This window comes from Scophthalmus maximus, chromosome 11 (genome assembly GCF_022379125.1).
Source record: "Scophthalmus maximus strain ysfricsl-2021 chromosome 11, ASM2237912v1, whole genome shotgun sequence".
In the NCBI taxonomy this organism is placed as follows: domain Eukaryota; kingdom Metazoa; phylum Chordata; class Actinopteri; order Pleuronectiformes; family Scophthalmidae; genus Scophthalmus; species Scophthalmus maximus.
The window spans coordinates 13,149,702-13,177,262 of NC_061525.1; the positions used below are offsets into that span (position 1 = coordinate 13,149,702).

At 41.6% G+C, this 27,561-nt stretch overlaps 3 protein-coding genes across 4 annotated transcripts in view; all 3 read left to right on the forward strand.

Annotated features, from left to right (window-relative positions):
* Positions 1–769: 769 nt before the first annotated feature.
* On the forward strand, positions 770–6,385 carry si:ch211-261a10.5 (potassium channel subfamily K member 13). The gene is made up of 2 exons (XM_035622928.2): positions 770–1,329; positions 3,599–6,385. Exons 1-2 carry the CDS (start codon positions 993–995, stop codon positions 4,441–4,443), a joined length of 1,182 nt encoding a protein of 393 aa, XP_035478821.2. The 5' UTR covers positions 770–992; the 3' UTR covers positions 4,444–6,385.
* A 946-nt stretch (positions 6,386–7,331) lies between these two features.
* Positions 7,332–14,516, forward strand: calm3a (calmodulin 3a (phosphorylase kinase, delta)). The gene is made up of 6 exons (XM_035623752.2): positions 7,332–7,534; positions 11,352–11,382; positions 11,760–11,903; positions 12,094–12,200; positions 12,483–12,618; positions 12,818–14,516. Exons 1-6 carry the CDS (start codon positions 7,532–7,534, stop codon positions 12,844–12,846), a joined length of 450 nt encoding a protein of 149 aa, XP_035479645.1. The 5' UTR covers positions 7,332–7,531; the 3' UTR covers positions 12,847–14,516.
* Positions 14,517–14,648: 132 nt separating this feature from the next.
* ptgir (prostaglandin I2 receptor) overlaps positions 14,649–27,561 on the forward strand; it is a 31,494-nt gene continuing 18,581 nt past the window's right edge. Inside the window, exons 1-4 of one of the 2 annotated variants that reach the window (XM_035623745.2) lie at positions 14,649–14,968; positions 15,899–16,122; positions 23,192–23,569; positions 23,750–24,806. In XM_035623745.2, the coding sequence (XP_035479638.1) occupies positions 23,970–24,806 (837 nt within the window). In that variant the 5' untranslated portion in view covers positions 14,649–14,968; positions 15,899–16,122; positions 23,192–23,569; positions 23,750–23,969. Of the gene's footprint in view, positions 16,123–23,191; positions 23,570–23,749; positions 24,807–27,561 lie in introns of both variants that reach the window. The other variant, XM_035623746.2, reaches the window with a different exon arrangement.

Below are 27,561 nucleotides of genomic sequence, written 5' to 3' on the forward strand. Positions count from 1 at the left end.
AGTATGAAACTGTGTGGGAGTGATAGATTACTTTCTGGAATCGTGAATGATCAAGGGACAGGAAAAAGGAAGGAGACAAATATTAAAAATATCTACACTAACGTCACAGCTGACCTTTGTTTTAACTTGGCTCATATTTTATTTTCGCCCACCGATTTTAATTTTAGTCGATTCTTGCAGCCAATTCCACCGGGACATGGATGAATAAGCAACTCCCAATTCTTGAGCTCAGTTCCACATGGTTTAATTGTGTGTGAAAATATTTATAGACATTTCATAGACATTCATCTTTTTTTTATTATTATTTTCAGCTCTGCCAGAGAGATTTGCTCAAAACTAAAATGCAAACTCAATCCTTTTTGTTGTGTCACTGGGTATACAGTTAGGCCTATTCAGGTTTTAGTCACCAGATATACAATTTGATCCCCTTAAAGCCTCGAGTTTTTGCTCATAAGCACGTCCTAAACAAATGACACAATTCTCTCCAGATAAGATGTAGTAACTTGACACAGTAATTGTAAGGGTGGACCTGAAAGAAAAAAGGATCAGTATCATTGAAACAAACTAAGGCAGTAGACACACATATTGTCTGCTTGATAGTCACTTCATCTGAAGAAGACTAAGAACAGGAGTGCATGTATTTGTGTATCTTTGCAGCGCGTCATAAACGGAGGGTAAAGATGGATTATTGAGTTGGCGATAAGCAGTCACCATGCACAGATCATTAAAGCCACTGTTAAAGCCGCTTGCAGACTCAGGAGCAACAGTTACCTGCACAGTTTCTGATGTGGAAATGTCGTTTTGAAAATAGTGTAAATTTGAGATTATAATAGAATCGCATAGATTGACTTAATATTGAGAAGAACTCGCTGGACTACTGACTGGTCTCTCCTAACATCTGTATACTGATGGTATCAAACAACTAAGCAAATATTATTTGCTTTGTTGCTGTGGCTTAGCACAGTAAATTGTTTTAGGGTACACAAGAGACAATGAAGAAAGATTCCGTGTGCTGCCCACCGTCCCTCATCCCTAGCAGGGAAACTAGTCTTTTCTATCTGCTTGGTGTGCTCATTGCTCTTTACATGCTGGCTGGTGCTGCCGTATTTTCTTCCTTGGAGAGACCAGCGGAGTTACAGGCACACCAGCTTTGGGAAAATAGGTTAAGGGACTTCAGCCATGAGCATAGAGTTAGCTGTGAAGACCTGAAACATCTGTTGAGCCTCTATGAAGAAGCCAGGACCGCAGGCATCCGGACAAAACAAGGCAGAGCCCTGTGGGACATCTCGGGTGCATTCTACTTTGTGGGAACTGTAGTCTCCACCATTGGTAAGTCAAGATGAATGGTACAAAACAAAAACAGATTTGTAACCTGATTCTCCTACACAGCATCATGGTTATTTTTAGGTTATTTTCTTCAAATTACACCGAGTACATTATGGCATAGCAGATACCTGAACATGACCAGCGTGATAAGTTGAATCCTGTCTTTGTCACAATTTCATTTTTAAGCGTGATGTGTGAAATCATGTTGATAGCTAAATATATTGATAAGTACAGTAGTTTTCACAGACGTGTAAGATATTACCCCTAATACAATGCAGTCTGCATCATTCTGACGGCTGCAGACAGAATTTTATGCCATGACAAATGTCAAATAGAGACAGATTAAAAAATGGACGCCAGTTGTTTCGGCATGTGCAGATAAAGAGAAGAGATGCTTTTATGACCAAAGACATGAATCTACTAACCAAGCTTGACTGAATATATGAAGCCATAATGATTTGGGGAGGCCAACAGGACCGGGGGGTTTCAGCCAATCTGTCAAAATCAATATTATACCTGTACCTATAGAGGACAAATATGCCTCAAGGATCAAATGACGGAGATTGCCAACAATATCTGTTGGCAATCTCCGTCACTGTGGAAACAGGGGGCAGGGTTAGTAATAACATTTCAGCCAGGAACAATTTCCTTTTTATTCCTTTTATTGCCCAAAGGGCAATTCCATTTCAACTAATTCTATAATTATCTTTAGTTTTGATGATTTATTTTTCAAAATGATTTAACCCAAAATTTTGATTTCTTAATATGAAGAATTCTTGTTTCACTCCTCACCAGGGTCTTGGGAATTTAAACAGTACATTCCATATGTAGATATGAAATTTGTCTAGTCTTCTTAAATATTGGCTATTAACTATTCTTTGTTCACTTTATTTAGAAATAACTGCAAGCCAAGCAATTTTTTTTTCACAGAGCATGTACTATGACATCAAGGTGACTTTATGACCAGGTTGGCCCTATAGTTTCATCTGTGATATCTTTGTTTGAACCACAAGAGTTAACAGAGGATGGGTGTTATACATGTGCAACGTGCAATGTGAAAAGGAAATGACTCACTTGACTTGGTAAGTGAGTAACTTTTTAGAATGTAGACATTCCCTTTAGATAGCCTTGTCAAAACAAACACAGTGAGGGAAGGAAGGAAGGATAGCCGGCAGCGATTATGTGTGAGGTAATTACTTTATGTGCTCTACTGACCATAAAGTTAACTAATCAGCTCTACTGATACAAAGGTCACGTCACATGCTGAACAGGAAACCTTGGAGGAAGCATCAGAATCTGTGGTCAAAAACATTGAATGGGCTTTTACAACCATGTCTTCTAGAAATAATACTCATTAAACCATGCTGTCCTGTTGTTTTTCTGCCTATTTTTTTCTTTTATTCTGGGGTAGGGGAGCTAACAGCGATATGCCTCCTTGAGTTTCCTGTAAATTTACATCCCCCATGTTTTTGTGGTCGGTACAGTCTGTGGCTCATAGTTCATCATAAAGACTGCAGCCGTGGAAATAACTAGCCTGACCCTATCTGGATAGAACAAAATCCATCTATCTGCCCCTCTAAAGCTCATAAATTGATACTAATGTATTTTGCATTTGTTAATTCTGTACAAAAACACTAGAGCAATGATACTAGAGCATCTAGCTGTGTAAAGGGTGGATCAGCCCTGGATGCTTGTGTCTTACTATGAAATGAGACAACACTCCTTCACTGACCTGAACCAGGTGCTATATATTTGCAACTTGTCATAGGACAAAACTTAATCAGATCGCAATTATCCTACTGAATGTATTTGCTCCTGCAGTTGAATTGTTGCAACGGTGTTTTCCTTTACATACTGTATTTTCATCAACAGATGTATCTGTATGTATGTTTCATAGTAAAGGAGTGAAGTCTTAATTTGACTGGCAAACCTTGGCATTGTTAATCACTAAATGAATCTATATCTATATGAGAAAATATCAAAATAGGCCTATAATCATGCAACTAAGATATGTCATTGTTCATTTTAAAATGTATTTTGCATCTGTTTTTCAAATCTCCTAACTTCATACCTGAAAATGTAAACTGTCGTGAGTTACAGTTAATTTTTTCAGCTCCTTCAAATACATAACAAATATGTTCATTTGTAATATATTCCATTGTGCAACAGTAAAACACATTTCAAATGGCTAATTCTCTGTGCAATGACAGTTATGTTATGAAATTGTCTGTTTCCAAAAAAAGTGACCTTTGACCTAACATGTTTCTCACAGGATTTGGAATGACTGCCCCATCCACTCTGACAGGGAAGGTCTTGCTGGTTTTCTATGGGTTGCTTGGCTGCTCAGCGACCCTACTCTTCTTCAATCTTTTCTTGGAAAGAGTCATAATGTTACTGAGCCTCCAGATATGCTGGTGCCACAGAGGGAGAAGCAGACAAAGCGACACAGCAGAGGGCAGAGCCAGTGATGGTAACAGAAATGAAGAGTGTAAACCATCTGTGTACCAAGTCACACTCATCCTTTTTGTTGCTGTCCTGCTAGTTGCATGTGGGGCTGCCTCCCTCTATTCGGTCATGGAGGGCTGGACTTATTTTGAGTCCCTCTATTTCTGCTTTGTGGCATTCAGCACAGTGGGCTTTGGGGACTTTGTAAGCGGCCAGAGAGAACACCATGAGGACACCTGGGTGTACCAGGTGGCTAACTGTCTCCTGATGCTCTTGGGAGTGTGCTGCACTTACTCCCTCTTCAACGCTATCTCTGTGATCATTAAACAGGGTCTGAACTGGATCCTGAAGACACTGGCCTTGATGTGTCAGGGTATCTGCCACTTTAGAATGCAATTCAGGCCAATATTCAAAATCTGTTTTTCTGACTCTGAGCCATCTAAATGTTGTTGTGAAAATGACAATCTGCATAGGCAGCAGGTGAAAACAGTTTCCACTTCAGCCCACAGTATGCTGTGGCGCTCCTGTGCTCCCAGTGCCATTGGTAAATGTCTTTGTAAAGTGGAAACAGTGTGCGACAAAAACCATGACAGGACAAAAAAAGGTCAGGATATTTGCTCATATAAAAATAATGTAGTCTATGGTCGACCACTGCCTACTTGGCTAAATTAAAACATTTTGAAAAATATTTTCCACAAAGTGGAACACAGAGATGAGATATATTCTGATTAACTTGTACATCATTTCAGGCACTTTTGTTGCCCAGAGAACGTTATCATTAATTTAATTCTCGCGTGCTTCTGAAATCAATTATTATGCCTGTGGTTTTTGTCACTGACTACATTATTAATAGTTTTTTATAATTATACATTATTGTATATTGCACTATGAGAAAACGTCTCTTCTTCTCACTTGATTTATATCGCAGTAAACATTTTCCAGATGAGTTTATGGTCTCAATCACTAGTTGCAAGTCTTCTTCAATACAACATGATTTGTATCATTTAGTAAATTATGGTCCCATTTAGAGTAAAATAGACAATAAAGCACAGTATGCACTGGGGTGTGTGATCGATAGCTGTCCTGTGTCCTGCGAGCTCTCAGTCTGACCCACCCCCACTGCCACTTCTGATACAGGGTAAATAACCCTGTACCAGAATTCAAGGCCTAATCTTTCATTTTAAAAAGACTAGCAAAGCAAAGATGCTCAACAGTTTACAGACCATTCCCTTTAATGTTTCATCAAAAACAAACACCTTAAATGGATCAGTTTGAAGGTATACTGTATTGCCTTAGTCGTTTGAATTGAATTGTTTAAATGTGCATGTAATTATTTCTGTAATATCCAGTGTCACATGTAGTTTCATCTGGACTGTGGTATTGAAGAAAAGCTGACTCTAATTTATGAGCTATCATGAAGGGGTTTGACGGGTAGGAATCTGGCTCTAAGTGATTATTCAGTGAAGGCCTCAAAATGCTGAGGTTGTTTCCTGTCTTCATCCATTCGTTTTTGTCCCTCATCACCTTCTTTCTCAGGTCTGATGCAACACTGCAATGTTTTAGTTCAGCTCTTCACCGGACAATACTAGAGCAATTTGGCCCTCTACTGGAGCGTTCACTGAAGTGCATCCCGAGTATGTAAAGGTCTCTTCCTCCGATCAAGTTACTATCAAGGCTTTGATTGTATATCCTTGCCTTTGTATTTGATGGAAGCTTCGAAAAGCTGCTGTCCAATAATAATCACAATAATACTATAGGCAAGAGAGCCACATGGCAATCCTTGTGGACTTTGTTGTGATGAGAAACCTTTTAATTATACAAGAACGTGGGGGTCTGCAATAGAAAAGAGTCTTAAAGCTTAATTTGTCCCTATTTGTGTTTGTAATTTGGGTAGAATATCTACGTGCAAAATATGTAAGGGGGGTATGTAAGGTTTTTTTTTCCATTTGTGCACAGGGGCCCAGTGTCCCTTAATCCCACAGTGAGAGGTCAGCAGTAACAAAATTCTAAATATCCCCTCCAGACATGGAAAGACAGACATGAAAAAGAAATGCAATTAATTTAAAAAATTGATGAAATCTGATGAAAATACTCATCAGATTGATTACATTTTATTTGTATAGCGCCAAATCACAACATACTGTACATTATGTCATAGAACTTAACACAGTAAGGTTGAGAGACCATACAATATTAAAGAGAAACCCAACAGTTTCCACAGTTAGCAAGCACTTGGCGACCATGAAGAAAAAAACCAGAAAGAAACTTCCAACAGAACCGGACTCAGTTCTGAGCGGCCATTTTCTGCGATTAGTTGTGGTGAGAGTAGAAGTGTTATATTCTGTTTATTATCACTTGTGTCTTATTGTTGGCTTGTTAAATCAGTCGTACCCACAGTACTGTCCAACTTCCATCTGTGAACAATGGTGTTTATACATGCAAACATGAAATAAACAACATGCTGTCATTCTCAGCTCTGGCTTCAGAGGTAAATAAGGCTTGGTTACATATGCTTTTTTCTTTGCTTCTATTTTCTTTCTTTCCAAATTCTTTCCAGACACTGCTTGCTTCAGCACCATCAAATTGTCTGGCAGTGGACAGGAAGGATACTCTGCAGTCTGGCTTGTTCCCTTCTTTTTACCCCCCTCACCCCCACCCACCCCACCACCGTGGTGACTCATTGACGATGACTTCCACAATTTTTTTTCAACATATAGCAGTGCTGGGATAAATTAAACACTGGTTGCTTCCAATGCCATCCAATACTGTTTGTAGAGTGTATAGGTGTTTTATTTTCCTAGATTGAACACCTATGAAAAAGAATCTCTAATGTATTCACAATTTCTAATTATGTCAAAATGTATCTTTGACTGATTATGTATTCAAAACAACTCCATACAGGATTTATTTATCTATACTTGACCCATCACCCATTTTCTACACATTGGTGTGTTGTACCACGTTTAGGGGGGCATCCTCAGTTTTTTTTAAATGAAAAATTTCAGGACTTTTAAAGCAAATCTTTAAATCTGATACCTTTGTTGATTGTCAAAATAGTAAAAAAAAAAATATTATAAGCAAAACAATTACAGACAGTATAGTAGTTGCAGTAAAATGCACAGCATGATAATACAACCACATGCAAGAGCCTTATAAATTGATTAAAGAAACAGACGCATATCTTGAGTCTACAACATGTACTTGTATATCTTGTATATGAATATATACTAATAAGGAATGTCTGCCAAATCCTGCTCTTTCCTGATTTTAAGCCTCATACAAACGGGCAATAAGACACCGTTAATCTTCCATACCTTGTACTTCTCGAGACTGGGTGCTGGGGCTGTATCTCTGCGCGCTTCGATTATATAGAGCGAAAAGGAATTGTGATTTTGTTCTGCGTTGTGTCAAATTGACATTCATTAATAAACGATGAAGGTTAGTATTAATGTTCTTCTTTTTTTTTTCAAACCTTTGGCTCGTTATTTTGACGAATGCACCTTTTGGGACGACCGAAGATGAGCACGCGGAGGGATACTGTGCTCAAAACCGAGGCTTAGCAGCACGCTGGCGCCGCCGATGTGGATTGAGGGCAACTCGACTGCAACGCAGATCCGCGACGTCTTCCGACTCACCGAACACACATATTTGAATGAAGTGAATACTTCATTGGGGAACACATCTCCTGCGCGAATCAAACACAAAACCATTCGTTGGGCGTTTTGTCAAATTTCACGGAGCTAGAATCGACACCGGGACAATGGTGAGTACGGCTAACGTTAACGTGTGTAGTAGCCCTAGCTACCGTTAGCTTAGCATCGTCAACGTGTGTAGTAGCCCTAGCTACCGTTAGCTTAGCATCGTCAACGTTTGTAGTAGCCCTAGCTACCGTTAGCTTAGCATCGTAAACGTTCGTAGTAGCCCTAGCTACCGTTAGCCTAGCATCGTAAACGTTTGTTGTAGCCCTAGCTACCGTTAGCCTAGTATCGTAAACGTCAGCTGCACTGGAATCAATGAGATCAGCCTTCGAGTAGTTAGTCGTTATTATAGTCGGGCTATGAACTATGAACGACTATCGTCAGCTTCTCATCCGATAAGCCAACGTGGAGCTCCGGACCAGCCCACCGCGGCGTCCATGTGTGTTATTAGCTAGACATTTGGAGGTTAATGCTGCGGTGCAGTGAACGGGCGCTAAACTCTACCGAAGATCACTTCAGCTAGTTGTCAACTCCTCGCGGGAACCCACCCACCGTGCTCCGTGTAACGTTCCTCGGCAGGTGACGGAGGTGAAATGTGTTTATCTGTATTAGTTTAGGAGGAAATGTCAATTGCGCAGCAGGCACGTCGTGTGGACGGAGGAAACGGGGGATCCGTATCTGTCATTTAGCGCGTTTGCGTAAGTGTTGGTAAACATTGTGGTTTCGACCTCGGCGTCTGGACCAAGGTTTGCAGCGGGGTTTTTTAATGGCCAGCTTCGAGTCGAGGGTGGGCGTGGTGGCGGCGAAGGGGCTGCTGTGTAAAAATAGACGGTGTTAATGTGATCTTGAAACCCGTCTCGTTAATCTTGCAAGACGCATTTCAGAACTGTGGCTTCTTGAACTGTTTCTCCCGGATACCATTGTGCCCCCCCCACAGAGCAGGTGGCTGCAACAAGGCTCCTGCTGGCTCCTCAGCAACAAGCCAAAGAAGAGAGCTTGTAATCGCCACCAAATGCGATTGCATAAGAACATACAGCTCTGAAGTAGCAGTTTGCCGTTAGCGACAGTTGTGGATTTTGCATGGGGAGTTCATGGTGCATCATTTTTTGCAGTGTTCTCGCAGCACCACCATGACAGCATCTCCTCCGTTACGTAGTGCGCCATAACGTTGAACCGCATTCTGCTCCCTCCGAACGATCCTGTGCCCCCCCCCCCCCCCCCCCCCCCCCCCGCACTGAGCCACACCATGCTTGGTGCAGTGGGCTGTCAGGACCCGCAGTGCACCCTTCAACAGGGGGGAACAAACTGTATCAGAATGAAGAGCCCCATTGTGGTACTGCAAACAAAGCCTCTCCGCTGTGCCTTGTCCTTTATCTTTCACCACTTTTGTTCTCTGTAATGTAAAAGAACAGACACGTGGTTTGTCATAAATATTGTCTTGCCAAGTAAGGAAACTTGGATCACGCTTCCCCCAACAGAATTTACAAAAAAATAACCCGGCAGCCTTTTTTGTTTTGTTTTCTGATCTTGATTTGAGGATATCTGATATGATCTCTTGTTTGATGATTAGCTGAAAGACAGATTTATTATTCTGCTCAGCACTTTTCACTGCGTCTCAATAAATCCTCTAACATTAAACTGTGCTCTGCCCTGATCCAGACACTGCTTGCTTCAGCACCATCAAATTGTCTGGCAGTGGACAGGAAGGATACTCTGTAGTCTGGCTTGTTCCCTTCTTTTTACCCCCCCTCACCCCCACCCACCCCACCGCCGTGGTGACTCATTGACGATGACTTGAAGAACACATGCTGTTACCACCACCATGAGCTACAGAACTGCTAGGTTTAATCACTTTGGTTTTGAAAAAGGAAAATATTGTTAGAAGCTTGTTTATCTTTCAGTTTTGATGCAACATCAGGCGTTTTGTTTGTTTGATGCGTTTGCTCTGGTGCTACAGGAGTTTAATTGCCATCCATCAAAGGCAATATAGCACCATCAGCTTATTTGCATCATCAAGCTGACATTACTACAGTAATGCTGTAGACTTGTAGGATTTATTGTAGCAAGCAGTTAAGGATCTAATCATGCAAGTTTTTCCCCAGTCATCTGAGAATCTCCTGACAATATGAGGGAATACACACAGACACAAAGCAGCAAGCACTGTTAAGCAATAGTTGGCACAGATGGCAGTTATGATAATTAACTTTGCCTTTCGTTTGTTCAGTAAAAAATAATGTGAAGAGGTGGTTAGTTGCAGTGATATTCAGTGTGCTACATTGGCGACCCTGTTCGAGTCTCACTAATTATAGCAGGCGTGTGTATTTCGGGCTGTGGAATATTTATACCCGTCCCTCATCACACTTTCTCAGGCTGAAGTTGGCATGTTGACTGACTTAGACAGGCCTTGTAAGACCTCACGAGGATAACAGAACGACGCCTCATAAGAAGTTGAAAAATGTCAAGGCAAAAGCGGTAAAACCTATCTAAGAGCAGCAGGTATGAATAAATGTGTGTTTTTCTGAAAATAACCTTGTACATTCTGTCAGTGTATCTGTTTGACCTTAATTTCAATAATGCAACAGGTTTCAGATTAAATAGAATTAGGGATGCCACAGTGTGGAAGTTTTGTCAGCGGGTAATAAACCCATGACCACATAGGATTTACACATGCAAGTTGCTCTAACGCTTGATGGGTGGGCGTGCCTGACATTCGGTGCTGGTGCAATCGTCAAATCGTCAAGTGCTAGTCGTCAATGCAAAGCTAAAGTACACAGGAAATAACTCAAACAAATAAACACACACTAGGTTCACCAGTTGCCTCTGCCTCCTCCTTCCAGGCTTATTTAAAATGTTTGGTGTCAGGCAGGACATACGGTTGTCCTGGGTGTACGCTAGGGTGTTTGTTTAAGCACAATTTGATTGGCTGCTGCCAGAGCACACAGTGCAAGCAAAGCAATTGAACCACAGTTACAAGCAGTTCAGCAACACACGACATCAGCACATTCAAAGTGAATGAGCAGCGTTTTTATCGAAGCCTCCAGCGCAATGCATGCCAGTCCTGCGTTACGGAAATCTTTGCCGTCAGAATTCGCTGCGGGTAACCTCGCTCTTGCGGTGGACTTGACATTTTGTTCATTGTAGAGCTGTGTGCAGCGCTCTGCACCGATGCAGGTGGACCTTCAAAACATCCATAACATTTTACAGTCCTTGGACACCAACTCCCCTCGTTGGTCAACTCTCCTCTTGTTGCTTGATCAGACTTCGTCACTCTGTTACCTCTGCTGCTGCATCGAGCAGACACATACACTTTCAGTTTATAACTGAAAGTCAGACTAACTATTACAAACTAGTATATTTGGAAAGTGACATCTCTTTAAATCTTCCGTCAAGATATTTAATTCACATCCACTCAAACTTGACCTTTTAGAATTAAAGGCCCTGTTCATTCTTGGTGTAAACATGCTTCCTGGGTGATGCAGTCACGAGTGGTCAACACAAAGTTCATCCGTTCATGCCAGGCATTGGAATGTGTCCACACGTGAACTGAGTGACCACTTGTGATCTGATCTCATACCCTGCTGCATGCGCAAAAACACGTACATCATTTCTGTTTCCAAAGAACAAATGTGTTGTTGTTCTTAGCTACTATGACTCTGAGACGCAGGTCTGTTGTCAGTGTTTTTTGTGTGGGGCAAAGAGAGAGCAGCTCCACAATGAAATAAGATTTGCTAATTTGAAATTGTAAAAAAAGAAAATATGTCAATGTTGATATTGTAATATAATATTGTTGATATTATCCTAAACACTATCTATGATGCCAAAAAGATCATTTTCATGATGACCTGTCAATGCTTTATCAGAGTCTTACTCTTTTGTTAACAGGCTGATCAGCTGACCGAGGAGCAAATTGCTGGTGAGTGCATACCCTAACAGTGTTTGTTTTAATGTAGCTTGAGATAATTCTAATCACCAAACCAAAGAAAGTATCTAAGAGATTTAAGGAATCAGAGGTGTATGAGGATGTGAGGTGGTGGTTCAGGTCTGGGTCTGTTTATACTCCTGTCCTTCCAACTCCTTCATGACACACACAGATGGATTTCCTTGGTATTAACCAGATCCATGTGATGTGGTTGAAAAATGAAAACAAATCTGCTGCAAGATTTGGTGTCAGGATAAAACCTCTCATGAAAATTTGTTTCATTTCAGACTACTTGTAATGTTGTGATAACAAGTGAAGTGTCTGCCTCGACCTCATTGTACAGTCATGGTGTTATTTCTATGAATGTGCAGAGTTCAAGGAGGCGTTCTCGCTGTTTGACAAGGACGGTGACGGTACAATCACTACCAAAGAGCTTGGCACTGTGATGCGCTCTCTGGGACAGAACCCCACCGAGGCCGAGCTGCAGGACATGATCAATGAGGTGGATGCTGATGGTGAGGAAGAGGCGCACAATTTTTTTTTTTTAAACGTTGGAATTACTGCAATCATGTTATTGTTGAAATGTCCCCTTGCCGGGAGATAATGTCCAAAGAAGGTACTCTCTGGTGACGAGCTATCTAAAGGTACACATCTGTCTTTGGTAATGACTTGAATAAAAACTCCTTTCTGTTTGCATTTCTGTAGGTAATGGTACGATTGACTTCCCTGAGTTCCTGACCATGATGGCCAGAAAGATGAAAGACACAGACAGCGAGGAGGAGATCAGAGAAGCCTTCAGAGTCTTTGACAAGGTACGTTCTGACTGACTAGACTGAGAACATTAACCAGTGCCACTCAATGAAATTAGGAGCTCTGTTATTTGGTGTGTCTATCAGCTGGACAATATTTTTTAAATGTTCAGCATTCCGCTACAGTTCAAATCATCAATGTGAAGAAGAGGGTAAATTCTTATTTTGCTGAGGAAACTTTAGAGACGTTAGTAGAGACACGGAAACCGATTTCAGTGGGATTTGACTCATAGTTCTTATGTAAAATGAATATGATAATGGAAGCCCTTCTGTTGCCGTGTGCAGGATGGTAACGGCTACATCAGCGCAGCAGAGCTACGACACGTCATGACCAACTTGGGGGAGAAGCTCACTGACGAGGAGGTTGACGAAATGATCCGTGAGGCAGACATTGATGGCGACGGTCAGGTCAACTATGAGGGTGAGATTATCTTTGACTTGCGATTATCGCAACAAAATCTTTCTGTTTTTGCTGAAACCCTATTAAGACAAGGAGCACATTTATTGTATTGGACGGAGACAAGGAAAAATTGAAATGAAAAATGTCTTGTAACAAAAGCAATCATGGCTAAGTGTTACTCTTTAGGTCTGTCATTTAAGATGTTTTTTGCTCTTTTCAGAGTTTGTCCAGATGATGACTGCCAAGTGAAGAGAACACTGACATTTATCTCAACATTGCTTGTCCTCCTAAGATCACTCTCTTCAAGAACCAAAAAAAAGGAACAATTATCGAATGATAAACCAACTTCCCCCTCAGAATCACTTACCTGTAGAATTTTGCAATTTGTGCTTCAGTACATCCAACTACTTCAAAGGTATCTGTGTAGCAAACACCGACAGAATAATCCCTAGAGAAGTTAATGGACCAAGCTTTAGGGGGGCCGAAGCCCCCGTACTTCAGACCAAGATTCTGCCGAGTCACCCAGCTCCTGATAAATTTAGAGGAGAGAGCAACACTGAACAGGCAGAGGGATAGGAACCCGTGCCACAGCTCTTACAGAGAAGTTGGCCATTTAATTCTTTCCAAATAATCTTCAACAAAGACAATTGACTTTCTTGCGCCAGTGGTTATTCTCCAAACTCTGAATTGAGTACTCTTCTTGCATGCACCCTTTCTGTGGCGGTCTTATGTCACAACGAGGAGGCTCTGATCCCATCAGAGGTAGTGGTCAGATTGTGTACACACTGGAGGTATATACATAAATATATAGCTATATATATATGTAAAATTTGTGTCACTATTGGTTATCGCAAGAGAAAATAGTTGCAATGTAGGGTGTTCATTGGTGCTCAGATGAGATATTCTAATACCTTGAAAAGTTGGGACAAGAATGGGAGACAGAAAAGTGCTGAGGGTTTCGGGGATGTTCTATCGTCTTGTCTTGAGTCGTGGGCTTCGCCTGCAGCACTGATTGGAGACAGTAGTGTGTTGTATTGCTTCAGGACGATTCTTGTGAAAACAACTGAGGAATGCAGTCAATACATTTGTTCTGCAGACAGATATCCTGATGATTCAATATTGATGTAAAGCTTTATTAATGTGTTCTCAAATATTAATGTATTGATGACAAACTTTGGTCACAAAATATATCCATATATATTAGTGTGTCGTAAAGTTTGCATTGCCTATTGTTGTAGTAAATGACCGTGACATGTTTTCTCTTTGGTTTTAAAATGTGCCATAATACTCAAGAAAACGCCTCAACCTTCTTGCAAGACTCGTAGTTCATTAGAATATAATAAACCTATTTAATAAAGACTTCATCATAATACATGCAGTTGAACATATACAGACTTTGGTATAAACCATGTGACTATTACATAGGTTTGGTTCTATAAGAAGAAAAATAAACCAAATGTCACTGTTGCCGCTGCTTTGATGACTCATGCTTTTCAGACACATCTTGTCCTTGTTGGTGTCTGATCTTCAATTTGTAGTTCGGTGATTCAAACTTCAATCTGCTTGCTGTTTTACTGAACATGAATACATAAACTGTATATTCACAAATAACTACTTGTGGGGGTGATGTGATTCATTTAGGCCATCAGAATGGGACAAACCAGTGGGTATGAAATGGAGTTGTAGCAAATAATTAAAATTAAAATGTGTCATTGGATCCTGCATTAGGTTTTTGGACAGAAATTTGCGAGGCACGTTAGTCAAAGGAAATTTCAAAACTGCTCTGGTCGAGGCGTTTCAATTGGTCACCTTTCAGATGTGTGGCAGAAAAAACAGGAAATGTACTGACTGAAGCTATCTCAAAAATGTAAAGATGTGATATTTTCCATGAATCAATAAATTGACTGCGCTTTACTTCACCTGCATTTCATTGTCATGTTTAATCTAACACGAGATAAGGACTTTAAAAAGAAAAGTACTAATGCTACTCTATATCCTTCCTCTGCCAGTGTCCCTGTTCCAGAGCGGAGCACTAATCTGGTCCAGCCTGTTGCAGACTGGGTCAGGGCAGGTCGCACTGCAGCCTTCACTAGAGAACCCATCCCAGGCACAGGCTATGTTTAGCGGCTCATGAGATTGCTACAGGAGCCTGTGGTAATCCAGGTCAGCGGGGGTCACAACCTCTCTGAAGTGTGCCGGCCCTTCTTGCTGACAGGCCAGGTCCGGAACCAATGGGACAAGGTTTTAACTGGAGCAGGCAGATGTGATCGGCGTGTCCACCATGTGAGCGTCCTCGTGGTTAAGTAGATAAAGACTTTGGAAACAGGAGCACATGTAGGGACGGTAAGAATGACAGCATCACAGGCGGCAGGTGATTATCGCTCTCTGGTTGTGTATCTAACATCTGTGTTGTGCAATAGACAGAGGACAATTATGGATATGTGGTCTTCATCTGCTGCACTTTAAATATAAGTCCAAACACTTAAGGAACTATAGTTCACAGGAAGCTTCCTATCTACGCTATTATCCCCAGGGGAGGAAAGCATCCAAGTTCATTAACTCAAGTACTGCACTTGAATACATTTTGAAGGTACTTTACATATTTGAATTTGTGTTAATTCATACTACCGCCCCGTTACATGTCAGAGGGAAATATTTATACGAGGTAATATTATAGATAAAACTACCTAACAGTTTACTGTATTATGCTGATAAAGTAAGCTTCACCTCAATAAGTTATCAGTTATTTCTTAAATATGAATTTGTCAATATTTGCCAAATAAATATTCGCACAACTTCATTAATCTTTCCTTAAACTTTAAACATAATTTAAGTACAGTATGTGGTTAATACTTACATGCTTTTACTTTTAATGGATTTTACTGCTATTTTTACTTTACAGAAGTAAAGTAGCTGTAGTGTTTTAGCAGTGTGTATAATGTGTATAATATAATGTGTATAATATATTATTATACATTATATTATTGATGCATTCATGTGAACTGTAAGCAGACTTGTATTGTTATAGTTGGTGGATGTTGTGCCAGTTTTAACCAATCTAAAATGAGTAACTAGTAACTATAGCTGTTACATGGACTGAAAAAGAGGTAAAAGTTTGAACACTACATCAAAGTTGTACTGATTTACAGAAGTCAATTAATTGTAATTTTACACACCACTGTTGGCCACAAGATTCATTTTTTACCAGGCTTCCAATCCACACAGTGATCCCTAACAAGATACCTTGTATGTATATATTGCATGACCCTAACTTTAACACAAGGTGGGGTTGTTTCCTCAGATTCTAACTTCACTGAGCTGACACAGGAAGGAGACAAGACACTGTAACTGAAAACAGCTGAACGAACCACGGTTTTAGAGAAGTTCATGAAAACGCAGCTTCCTTTGTGGCATTGTGTTGATGTGTTTTTCCGAAATGGAGGAACAAGAAGAAACATTAAGTATAAACTGCGTGTTTTAATGCAATGAGGATCCACCTGTCGACACCGAACTACCATACAAATGGTCAGTTAAATACTTTTCTAACATTTACCTTTTTTCTCTCACGTTAAACCAACTAATTTACAAGAGCATCTTGAATCTGACAACGAACAGACCATCAAACCTGTACTGATAAGAACCCTTTGTCTGGTAACTCATCCAAGTGTGATCTCGTTTCAATTCTCATTTTGCCTGGGGGGGGGGGGTGTTATGTAAACAGTACTGTGCAAGGCAGACTCCTGAATAATGGAGCTATTTTAGGAATCTTTTGTTTGCGTAATTCATTCATTGTAGATGGTAAATCCACAGAATCTCCCATTTTTGTCGGTGCCTTTGGTCTCCTTCCCCTGAAACCGTTGACTATCACATGCTTCTTTCCACCCCAACTCACTTCACACACGTGACCAAACCAGCACTGTAATCAGCTTTCTCCTATACATTTCCTTCTCGCTCTCTTCAAGGTCACACTTCATCTTACAGGTCCTTTATGATACTTCCTGACTGTACGTTTTGACATTTTTAAAGGCTTTTTCTTTACTTCTATTAGTAGCGACAAATAAAAGTTAAGGGACGCAAAACAATGCAATGTCTCAGGCTGATTTAATTACCAGCTTCTACTGAAAGTTCAGTCCAATACTATTCTCTAGCCATATACTTGGTATCTGCCAAGAGTTAGTAAATGGGAAAGTATGAAATATGACATTTTAAATATCATTGTACATTGTACACATGCTCTTTTATTGACTCTAATGTCAATCATTGTTGTGCTCTATCATTGACTGAATGTTATTATCGGAATAATAAAAAAACATTTTAATAAACATTAATCAGATCAACATAAAAGTCTCCTCAAATCAGTTTTGATAATTAAATACTCACGGCTACTAGAATGTGATGTTAATAAGACAAAGTATGATGGAAGTCGCTGTGAAGAAAATGACGGTGATATATAACATGAGATTCTGGAAAACTCGCGGCTTGAATCAATAAAAGGAATTGATGTGGGATGCTGAAAGAAACCATTGATTTTGAGAAAATACTGTTCCTGTTGAAAAATCCCTTGGTCTTGAATGGTATGTTCTCAGTACTTAATCATTATCAATCTACACTAAGTGGTTTTGGATGAGAAATTTGTACCAGGACTCGTTTCTAATTTCAGGAACCACAGTGGCGCTTTTTCTTTCTTCTTTTTATCCTAATATTGAACTGTGGTGTGTGTCAAGTAAAAACCACCAGACTCTCTACTTGCTTCGGCCAACACAAATGGCGCGATGCGAATAACGTGGAATTTGCGTAATTTGATTTCAAAATTTTTGCATGACACATCGTGAAAGCCAATGAGTGTTGAGATCCTCTATGTTACTTGTCACTGTTTGTGGGCACCACAAGCTTTTTGACAAGATATGCTACTTGTATCGTGATGGGCGTTGGAAGTTGGACAATTGCTTTGGCCCCAGCAAAACCGCTTTGTCAGCAATCCTGCCTCCCTTTTTACATTTACATTCAGCAGTTCATGTTTAACGTGTGTGTGTGTGTGTTCAGAGGAGGTTTGACATAGAAAGTGGCAGGAAGAACAGGCAAATATTTGCACGCTGTGTTTATCCACATTATTTTTTCGCGAATACCGTGAAGACGCACAAATTGTCCTGCAGCCAAACTTGCACGAGTGACACAACATGAATATTGGCTTCGCTTTTGGTGTGAACCCAGAGACCTCTGTGACATTTGTGTCGTAAGAATAGATTTGAGACACGCAGCCAGCAGAGACCAGATAGAGATGAGATCAACTGTTACTGGTTAGTTTCGGTGAAAGAGGAAAGGAAAAGAAGAAGTGCTCCTCCTTGCTCCTGTCTTGGCGAGCAAGGAGGGTTTGAGTGATGCTTCTTCACTCCACGATGAGCGCTGTCACTTTCACTCTGCGGTACATAATGGAATTCTCGTCTACTTGCGCTGGCATGGTCTCAATATGCTTCAAACATACGTAAACTAGATCCTAGCATTTGTCGTCGGCCACATAAAAAAGATAGTGTTCCCACTCAGTGCTCCAAATGGGCACACTTGATCGTCACCATAATGTCTTTCAGAGAATCAGGTGTCTTTTGTGTGTCTTGGCTCACATCGTGGCTGGGTTGGTCGCAGCTCCTCCAATTACCACCTAGCTGATTCACATGTATGTCAATGATATTACAGACCTATAAGACATACCACTGAAACTAATTCATGTTTTGGTTTAAAGAGAAGCAGATGTTTGAGGTTTGAACTGTATGCCTTGTTGACTGAGTTTGGCATTGTTTTTTTTCATTTGGTATGTGGGAAGCACAGCCTGAGATGATGTCCGTCCGTACCCGCTGAGGCCTGTTCAGACGGAGAATACAGCAGGTGAAGCTCCTGAAAAAACAACCTATGTTAGCAGGGAAAACATCTTCAAATTCCATGATGGTTTGAATTACAGCAAGCAAGGTGAGCCAGAGCAGGCCTGACTCATTATTTGTGTGTAATAGGTGCCTGGTTATTGTCTACAGGATTGGGAAAGCCCGGTCTCCTTTCCACTGTACCGCAACTAAATCTGTGGCTGTAAAACTGCCTCTCACCAGCATTTAGCAATAAATAGTCAATTGGGATAAAGGTATTAAATCTTATTTTGAAATTATTTCAGTTATTTTTTGTCATAGTTGAGCCACAGGATTGAGTCAAGAGAACTTAAAACCTCAAATTGACATGCTAAGTTTGAGGACTGCTCATTAAACATGAAACTCATTACGGGCACTTTATTAAAAGCAGATGTGTTTGATAGGGCATCCAGTTAAAGGACAATAGAAATAAATACTGAATTTTGAAAGATAAAGTGTGCCTCTGAGTCTGAACAGTCACCATCAACTCTGGATCACTACGGTGTCTACAATTATGGATTTTGAAACCAGTTTTGCGCTGCTGGAGTGAAAACAAACACAAAGGAGGGAATTCTAAACTCACGCCTCGCAGGGCTTCATGACATGGACAGCTGAAAACGTGGTGGCTAGTTAAATAGTTTGGTTATTAACATTTCCGTGACTTAGACATTTGATGCTTTCCAGTCAATGACAACATGTGGTACTAATTAAGCAGGGCACGCTGGACAAATACTGATGAAAAATAGAGGAAAAAAATACGCAGACATTGAAACCTTTTTTATTCTCTCGGTCACGCTGCCTCTGCCTCACACATGCTGCTATCCGTCTCCTCGTTGAGAGTTTGGTTGTGGAGTTGGACCTATTTTGAAATACGATAATATACGCACACAATGATAGACACACTATACATACATATGCACATATGTGAGACGTGACCTCTTTCTCAATCAAGACAGAAGATTTTTCGAATCTCTACAGAGTTGCGTCAAACCACGACTTTATATTCAGCTGTTTCTCACCGGTAACAATCTGCTTTTCGTTTCAAGGACTGAGAAGGTTAGACAAAAACGTCCAAGACTGAAATTCCCTTAGCGTCCTTCTGGTTTTGTGGTCATGGTGGTCTATTGTGAAATTCCACCATTATCCAGTGAGTTATGAGTTATCATAAATGACCATTTTTTTCTTACTGATAGTGGGCCTTTTCCTGAAAATGACGCATTTATGTCAGTGACCCTGTGTAGTCTTCTCATGATGAGACAGCTACTATTCATGTTCAGTCAGCTCTTGAATGTATTAGTTTCTATAGTGGAGGGCAACCACCTATTACATGTATCCAGATCACCCCGGACATTTTTCGAGCAGCTCATTAAGATCCATGTGGTCGGCCATGTTCATCCATCCATCCATCCATCTATCAGTCTGTCCACTTATTGACCATCTATCCATTTATTGTCCATTCATCCATCCCATTCAACTCATTATCCATGTTCATCCATCCATCTGTCCATCTTAATTCTGAGTTTCCGGTTCACAGGACCTCTGTCACCACCCCAAGATACTCAGTATTTCCAACGTACACATTCGACATGCGTCAACAGCTCCGATCGTATATTAAACTGCTCATGTATGATCATAAGTTGTGTAAATTTACCAAGTGGACGATGTCTCTGTCTCGGTTGGTATTTCAACAAACTGGGCTCCTGCCTTCAGGGAAGCACAATTATGCATGCGTTTGTTTTGAGTGTCTATGTCTGCCGTTTATTTAAAGTTGCCAGCGTGGTATGTTCTATGGGCAGTGCAACTGTAAACACTCTGCATGCCACCCATGTCCCAAGGTGCCTTGTGGTGGCTGAAAGTAAATTAGAGATTTGTTTGTCAGCGAAGGCTGGAGAGGCAGGGTGAGACTGGGAATATTAAAAACAAATACCTGCATATCTTTATTTAACAATATCACAGCAGTGCATGTAAGCAAAGGACAAACCCATTACCAGCAGTGTAACTGTGCATCAACACCTTAATTGACGTAGTGTAAGACAAGGGGCAACTTCCTCTTCATTACCGGACCCCCAATTGAACATCAGGACTTCACTGTTATGATTATGTTCTGTCATTGACAGAAACAGCAAGCAGGCAAGTACAACTACTGAGAGCGTCCTTACATGGTCATTGCAGGATGTATCGACGATGCAGCAGATTGTATTTGTGGCTATTCGCTGTGATGGTTGTGATTAGTGCTGCATCTTATTTTAGGTGCCATGAAAAGAAACCATTCAGGAGCACAGAAAAATCTCTCCAAAGGTAGTAATGGAAGTAGAGATGTGTTTACTATAAGTGTGTGCTATTTTATATCTTTCAACATGCAAATCATCTCAGCAGTTTTCCTTTGTTTGGTTTCGTGTTTTTGTCTCATTTAGCCTGCAGCGCTGATTGTCTGTGCACAGCACGGGTGATTCGACTTGTTCTGTCTGATTCGACCTTTGCTCTGTTTGAAGATGTTTGTGCTACATTAAACGACATGTGCTGTGCCCTATAACAATATTACAGGTGTAAAGAAATGATAAGAATGACGACAAAGGCGCATATTGTAACTGGTGACACAAAGCTGACAGAGTATCACAGGCAAAGTGTGCACACATGCAGTCAAGAGAAGAGGTCTTATCAGGGACATTAAGTGAAAACCTCTGTGTATTTGTACCATGGCACCATCTTTAACTTCCACATCGCTGCCTCAAGGAAAGAGTTTATCACAATGGGCAAAATGTGGATCAAACAGGGTCAACTTCAATACAGACCTACAATTTAACTGCAGGCTGTAACTCCACCATCTTTCCTGAATTTATCATCCATTAAAACAAGAATGAACAACATCAGCGGTGTTTAAGGCATCACACATGGTGGACAAATGAGTGAAACGTATTGATTCGGAACATGGCCCAGCAAGGCGCCGGGTCATCCTGCCCTCGGGGAAATGGAAAGCACATTTGGTCAAGCACTGTACTTAAGAACAGCTTTGTTTGTTCATACATTTACTCCACCACATTTTTGCGTGACAATGATCAACTACCAGGGGTGATTGATACGTTTGTGGCCCAAGGTAGAAGGAGTGAATTTTCAGAAAACCTATAACACATTAGTTGTCAACATTTATTTTTCCCTCCTACCTTTCCACAATCAACTCAGCCAGAACATGAAACAACGATAAAATACAACTATAACAATTATAAAAACAAATCCGATGACACAAATGATTTAATCTAACAATACAATAATAATAATAATAATAATAATAATAATAATATTCACCCTGAAAATTGGACATTACTGTAGCAAAGTATATTTGTTCTAATACTGCATCATATTTGAAAAAACATTATTTTCATATTGCCATTTTAATCTGTAATTGAATACATCTTCCACATATTGCAATATTGTACGAGTGTGAGTACTCAAGTTAGTAGTGTTTTTCTCTGGTTCCACTTTTGTCAAACGCCCCACAATTTGTTCTATTATTTGCCAGCATTTTCATAATTTCTAACCCTGGGTCATATTCAAAGCATACAATCTGCGTACACACACACACACACACACAAATACATTTTCCAGGAATGATAATGAACCAGAGCTAAAACAAGCAGATTGAAAACTCTTATGACAATAACATTCCGCCAAAGCGTACAAAGCGTACTGGATCTCCCTTTCCTCGATGGAGCTGTATAAGGCATGTCAACTGACCGAGATATTTATTTATTTCTTATTATAAAGACCAAGAAGCAACAGTGCCAAGACAACTACTTACATAAAAGACTAATTGGGCTACAGTTGTTTATTTTCTGAGTTCACATGGGGGACAAGCCCTGACCAAACAGTATCGGCAGCATTCAGCAGGACCCTATGAAATGAATGATGTCTGTGTATTGGTGTTTATGTTTTGTTATTTATTGAAGTCAATACTCCATTAAGTTCAATGTGGTTCACTTAAGTAATGAGGTTTGAGTTATTAGCTAAACTTGAGATGGGAAAAAATGCATTGTGGTCAAACATTTATGTGGGCTCATGAGGCTGCTCTATTCTTGAAACAAGGAGGAATTTACTCACAGATTTCTCTTCTGATTGAAGTACGGAAGAGTTTTGGGGTCGCACATGGGAAAAAAAAAATCTTTTAATTTTGCATTTCGAGAATAAAGTCAAAAAGTCGAGAATGTACTTCACGTTTCTCATGGGCCCAGGCCCCAGAAGAGGAGACGTGGAAACAGAGGAGGAAGAGGAAGTGTTGAAAACGAAGTGGAAATGTCGAGTTAAGATGTCGCAAAAAAAAAGAAAAAAGTATTCGACTTTACTCTGGATATATCCTCTTTATCCTCAATATTTCAACTTTTTTCTCAAATACAAAAAAACCCCCCTCCTGTGATCTAATTCGACTGTAATCTCGCCATTTTGATTTCCACAACATTTCCACTTTATTCTCAACTCTTACACTCTGTTCTCAAATTACCCCAAAGCAATCTTCCTGTGATGTCCTCGGACTGTATTCTCGACATTTTGACTCTATTCTCAATATTTCCACTTGATTCTCCACACTTCCGCTTTACCCCCTCGACATTTCGACTTCTTTTCTTTGGGACATCTCCACCTAACTGTCGACATTTCAACTTAACTCTCGACACTTCCCCTTCCTCCTCTCGTTTTCTGTTCTCTCCTTCAAGCCGGGCCCTCGCGACACACGTGGAGCGATGTTCGAGTCCGACCTCACGGTGTCAGCCGGCGTCCGCCGGCGGCCCGGGGCGGGGGGCGGGGCCTGAGTGACGCGGATCTTATAAAGGTGTCGCTCACTCCGTCCCTCCATTCCTCCGTCCGCGTGCTCGTCGTGTGTCTGCCGACAGAGAACTGTGGAGGAGAAGCCTCGCACTGTACAAGCAAAGGAGTCTGAATCCGTGGGAGAAGAAGAAGAAGAAGAAGAAGGAGGAGAAGAAGAAGAAGAAGAAGAAGAAGAAGAAGAAGCAGCTTCGAGGAAAAGATGAAACAGCTGAAATAGTTTTGATCGCTCGCTGTCCATTGCTGCCTCCCGGCAGAGTCGCTGAAAGGTGAGTGGTTCCTCGTCTCTTACACCAATGGGAAGAGCTTCACCATGTGACAGTAGGATGGAGCACAATGTGAGAAGAAGAAGAAGAAGAAGAAGAAGAAGAAGAAGGAAAGGCTTTAATAAAGGGAGAAGAGAATCTTCAGCGTGATGACAGTCATGTTTTTCTTCTCTTGTTTCACAGAAAAGATTTGGAGATTGTCTTCAGGGAAGAGAGAGGCCGGCAGACCGAACAAGTCATGTTCTGAGTCGATGCATCATCAGCATCATGGGTCCCACCGTGCGCCCCTGCTCTCTGTGTTACCAAATGATGGTGTCGAGAGGTCAGGATTCCCCTCTGTCGTCCGGGGACTCTTCACCAGTTCCACTCTGAGCTGGCGTGTTTCGCTGTCAGTGAGTTGGACATGAACAAAAGCATGATTTCGAACCACAATGTCACCTGCAATGACACTCTCACCGTGAACGGGAACGGCAAGCCGGCCACGAGCATCATCATGTTCCTGGCCGGCGTGGTGGGGAACCTCCTGGCCCTCTTCATCCTCGGGGTGCACCAGAAGGAGCACCGCTCCAGATCCTCGGTCTTCTGCATCCTGGTGACTGGCCTGGTGCTCACCGACCTGCTGGGCACCTGCCTCCTCAGCCCGCCGGTGTTCATCTGCTACGCCCGCAACATGTCGCTGATAAGCCTGGGCGGCAAAAGCCTGTGCGACCTCTTTGGCTACGCCATGAGTTTCTTCGGCCTGGCGCCCACGCTCATCCTGTGCGCCATGGCCGTGGAGCGCTGCCTGGCCATCAGCCACCCTTACTTTTACTCGGTGCACATCCGTCCTAGCCTCGCCAAATCAACCCTTGTCTTTGTTTACCTCTTTTCCTTGGCCTTCTGCCTCCTGCCATACAGCGGCTATGGTAAATTCAGACAGTATTGTCCCGGGACATGGTGCTTCATTGACATGGACGCGACAGGGGATGATCAGGCCAACTTGTTGCTGGCCTTCTCTCTGTCCTACTCGTCCCTCATGGCCCTGCTGATCTTCGCAGTGTTTGTGTGCAACGGCTCCGTGATCGTCAGCCTGTGCCAGATGCACCGCAGCCACAAGGTGCGGCGCGGCTCGCTCGGGTCAACGGCGAGAAGGAAGAGGCTGAGCCTGGCCTGGTTCGGACAGGGCGAGGAGGAGATGGACCACCTGGTGCTGCTGGCGCTCATCACTGTCATCTTTGTGGTCTGCTCCCTCCCTCTCACTGTGAGTTCACAATTTGTTTGATATTGCCCTTCTTTTGAAATGTTCACTCGTTCGTCCCACTCGCCGTCACTTCTGCAACATGTTTTGTGGTCATTTTCTTGCAGCTTTTACCCACTGAATCAGGGCTGACACGCTTGTGTGTCATTTATTCAGTTGTTGAATCATGGACCAGACCTCCTGGGTGAAATTAAGGAAAGTTAAGGCAGATGTGTACTGAATGTGGAAAAGAAAAGGGGGATTTTATAGGGAAACTTTGATGCAGAAAGTTAAAGCAATTGTTATTATTAACTGCGTATCTGCACACCGTCAGTAGATGGTGGAGTTCCCAGCATGAACTGGGTTTATTTGGCATGAGAGACTTTCCTAGTCTCCCGTGCATCTACACTAATAACATTAATTCCTTCCCCTCATTCTGTAATTATTATGTAAATAGAAACCTCAGCGGGCCTGGTGACCGTTAATGCTTTTGTTGCTGTGGTATTTGTATCTGTTGGAGTCTGTTGAGCTTTGCTCTGCCGGCTCCACTAGTAAGAGGTGTGTCCGAAAAGTGCAGCCTTTGCCACACAAAGCATGCTGTCACTGTGTGTGTGTGTGTGTGTGTGTGTGTGTGTGTGTGTGTGTGTGTGTGTGTGTGTGTGTGTGTGTGTGTGTGTGTGTGTGTGTGTGTGTGTGTGTGTGTGTGTGTGTGTGTGTGTGTGTGTGTGTGTGTGTGTGTGTGCATTTTTATATTTAGCTCCGTGTTTGTCCCTGCTTGAGAGAAGTGTACAAAACCTGACAACCCTGGAGGATTGGTCCAGCCCTGCCTCCCCCAGAGGGCAGAGCTCTTCTGGCAGGGGTTTATAGTTAACCTGCATCATAGATGTGCCCCTCACTATGAGGCAGGGGTCCTGAGGAAAGTCAGGTTCAGGAAATAAGAACCAGTTGGATGTGATTAATGTGACTTATATGATAAAGGTATGCCTGCTGTTGTACATTTATTTCAGCCTTTTTGTAACAGCGGTGTTCTGAGGATCAAGTAGTTTACAGGAAACAGTAAAAAGTCTACTGATTGCCTGTGTCTGGAAGGTTGTGGTTACTCTTGGCCTGAAGGTTTGACTAATCTGCAACGCATGAAAGTGGTATTTGCCCCGAGTTGTGGCTGAGAGCGAGCTGGGGAATGCACAGCGATGACGAAATGGGCTTGTCAACCCTCTTGAGTAATACTGTAGGAAATTAAAACCCAAACTTCATAGCTTGTGTATATGTATTTGAGCATTAAAGTGCTTATTATGTTTAAGTTTGAGTTACCTCATTGGTAAAATAGTTTGTAAATAGCACATTACTTCGTAAGTTTATATTTTATTTTATATTTATATTTTCTCATATAAAATAAGCCTTTGTCCTCTAAATGTAATTACTTACTCAAGTATACATAATATATTAACAATATTTAATTGTCTTGGCCAAATAAGCGTGTTGCAAGCCTGAACTGGAGTATATCATCCTGAATAAGTCAGGAACCCTTATTACGTAATTAACGATTCCTACATTATCTCAGCAGATGCCCATGTTTGTATCTGTACATGTACATACTTGTGGTTTGTAACCCCAAAAAACTGAGGGTGCGTGCGTGCGTGCGTGCGTGCGTGCGTGCGAGTACATGTCAGCAGACTTGACCTGTTTCCAGACAGATGTGGTTTCATGATTTACATCGCTCAGTTTGCCCGAAGCTTAACAGATGTCAGCGGAAAAAGGCAGGTTATGTGTTCCACTCTGAAAATAATGTAAACACATATTTGGTTTGATGGTGCTCGCAGCTGGGACACGGTTCTGTCCTTCACGTACACTACTACACGTGCTGCATTCAGTCATTATTCTTGCACATACTCAACGATGTGCCAGCATAAACCCTCCCCGTCGTGTGTTTCCGCTAAGTCTTATTTTACTCAAAGCACTTTCATGTAACTGAATATACCTTGGAGAACGATGCTTTCACTCTTTGAAGAATGGGCTCCGACTGCATTTGGCCTTCATCAGCAGGCACGGTGCTAGGTGTGGGTGAGATGCGATGCGGGCGGTGGAAAATAAAGGCAACATTTTTTTCTGGTGTCGCAGACGAGGAGACTCTCGGAAGGGGCTAATTGTTTTTTCCAAGGTGGTCTGTGTTTGTGTGTGAGAGCGGGTGCATGTGTCTGGCGGACGGATGTCATTTTAGTAAGTAAGTTAGAGGCGGGGAATGTTTGTCCTGTTCATTGTGACCTGAATCACACCTGCTTCCCAGGCTTGTCACGCTTGTCACGCTGCAGCACTGGTTTTGGGTTTTATATTGTACGTCGCCTCCCACTGATTTGAACCTACTGCACAAAACTGAGCAATTAACAGTTGACAGCTGAGAGAGATGAGGAGCCATTAAGCAGTAGAAGCTGGTGTGATGGATGATGTAACTGGAGCTGGTCTGTTAAGGAACGCTTCATTTGTTTGATGTAGCATGAAACATGAGGCCATAGTTGGTTTGTTCTCGGACTGTGAAGTGCCATATGGAATATATGACCACTGGTTGTAAAACAATTTAAAGTACAGCTACATACAGTACAACGGGAAACCCGTCCAGGTGATGGAGGGGATTTAAGGCTTCCCCTCCCACTTTGATCAAGACACAGTGAAAGCTACATTATGTAAGGTTTTACCACCAAGCGTACAATAAAATTGACATCGACACATTGAATTTCCATACTGCAGAAGAAGGATACCTCGCAATTGACGTATAAAGCATATT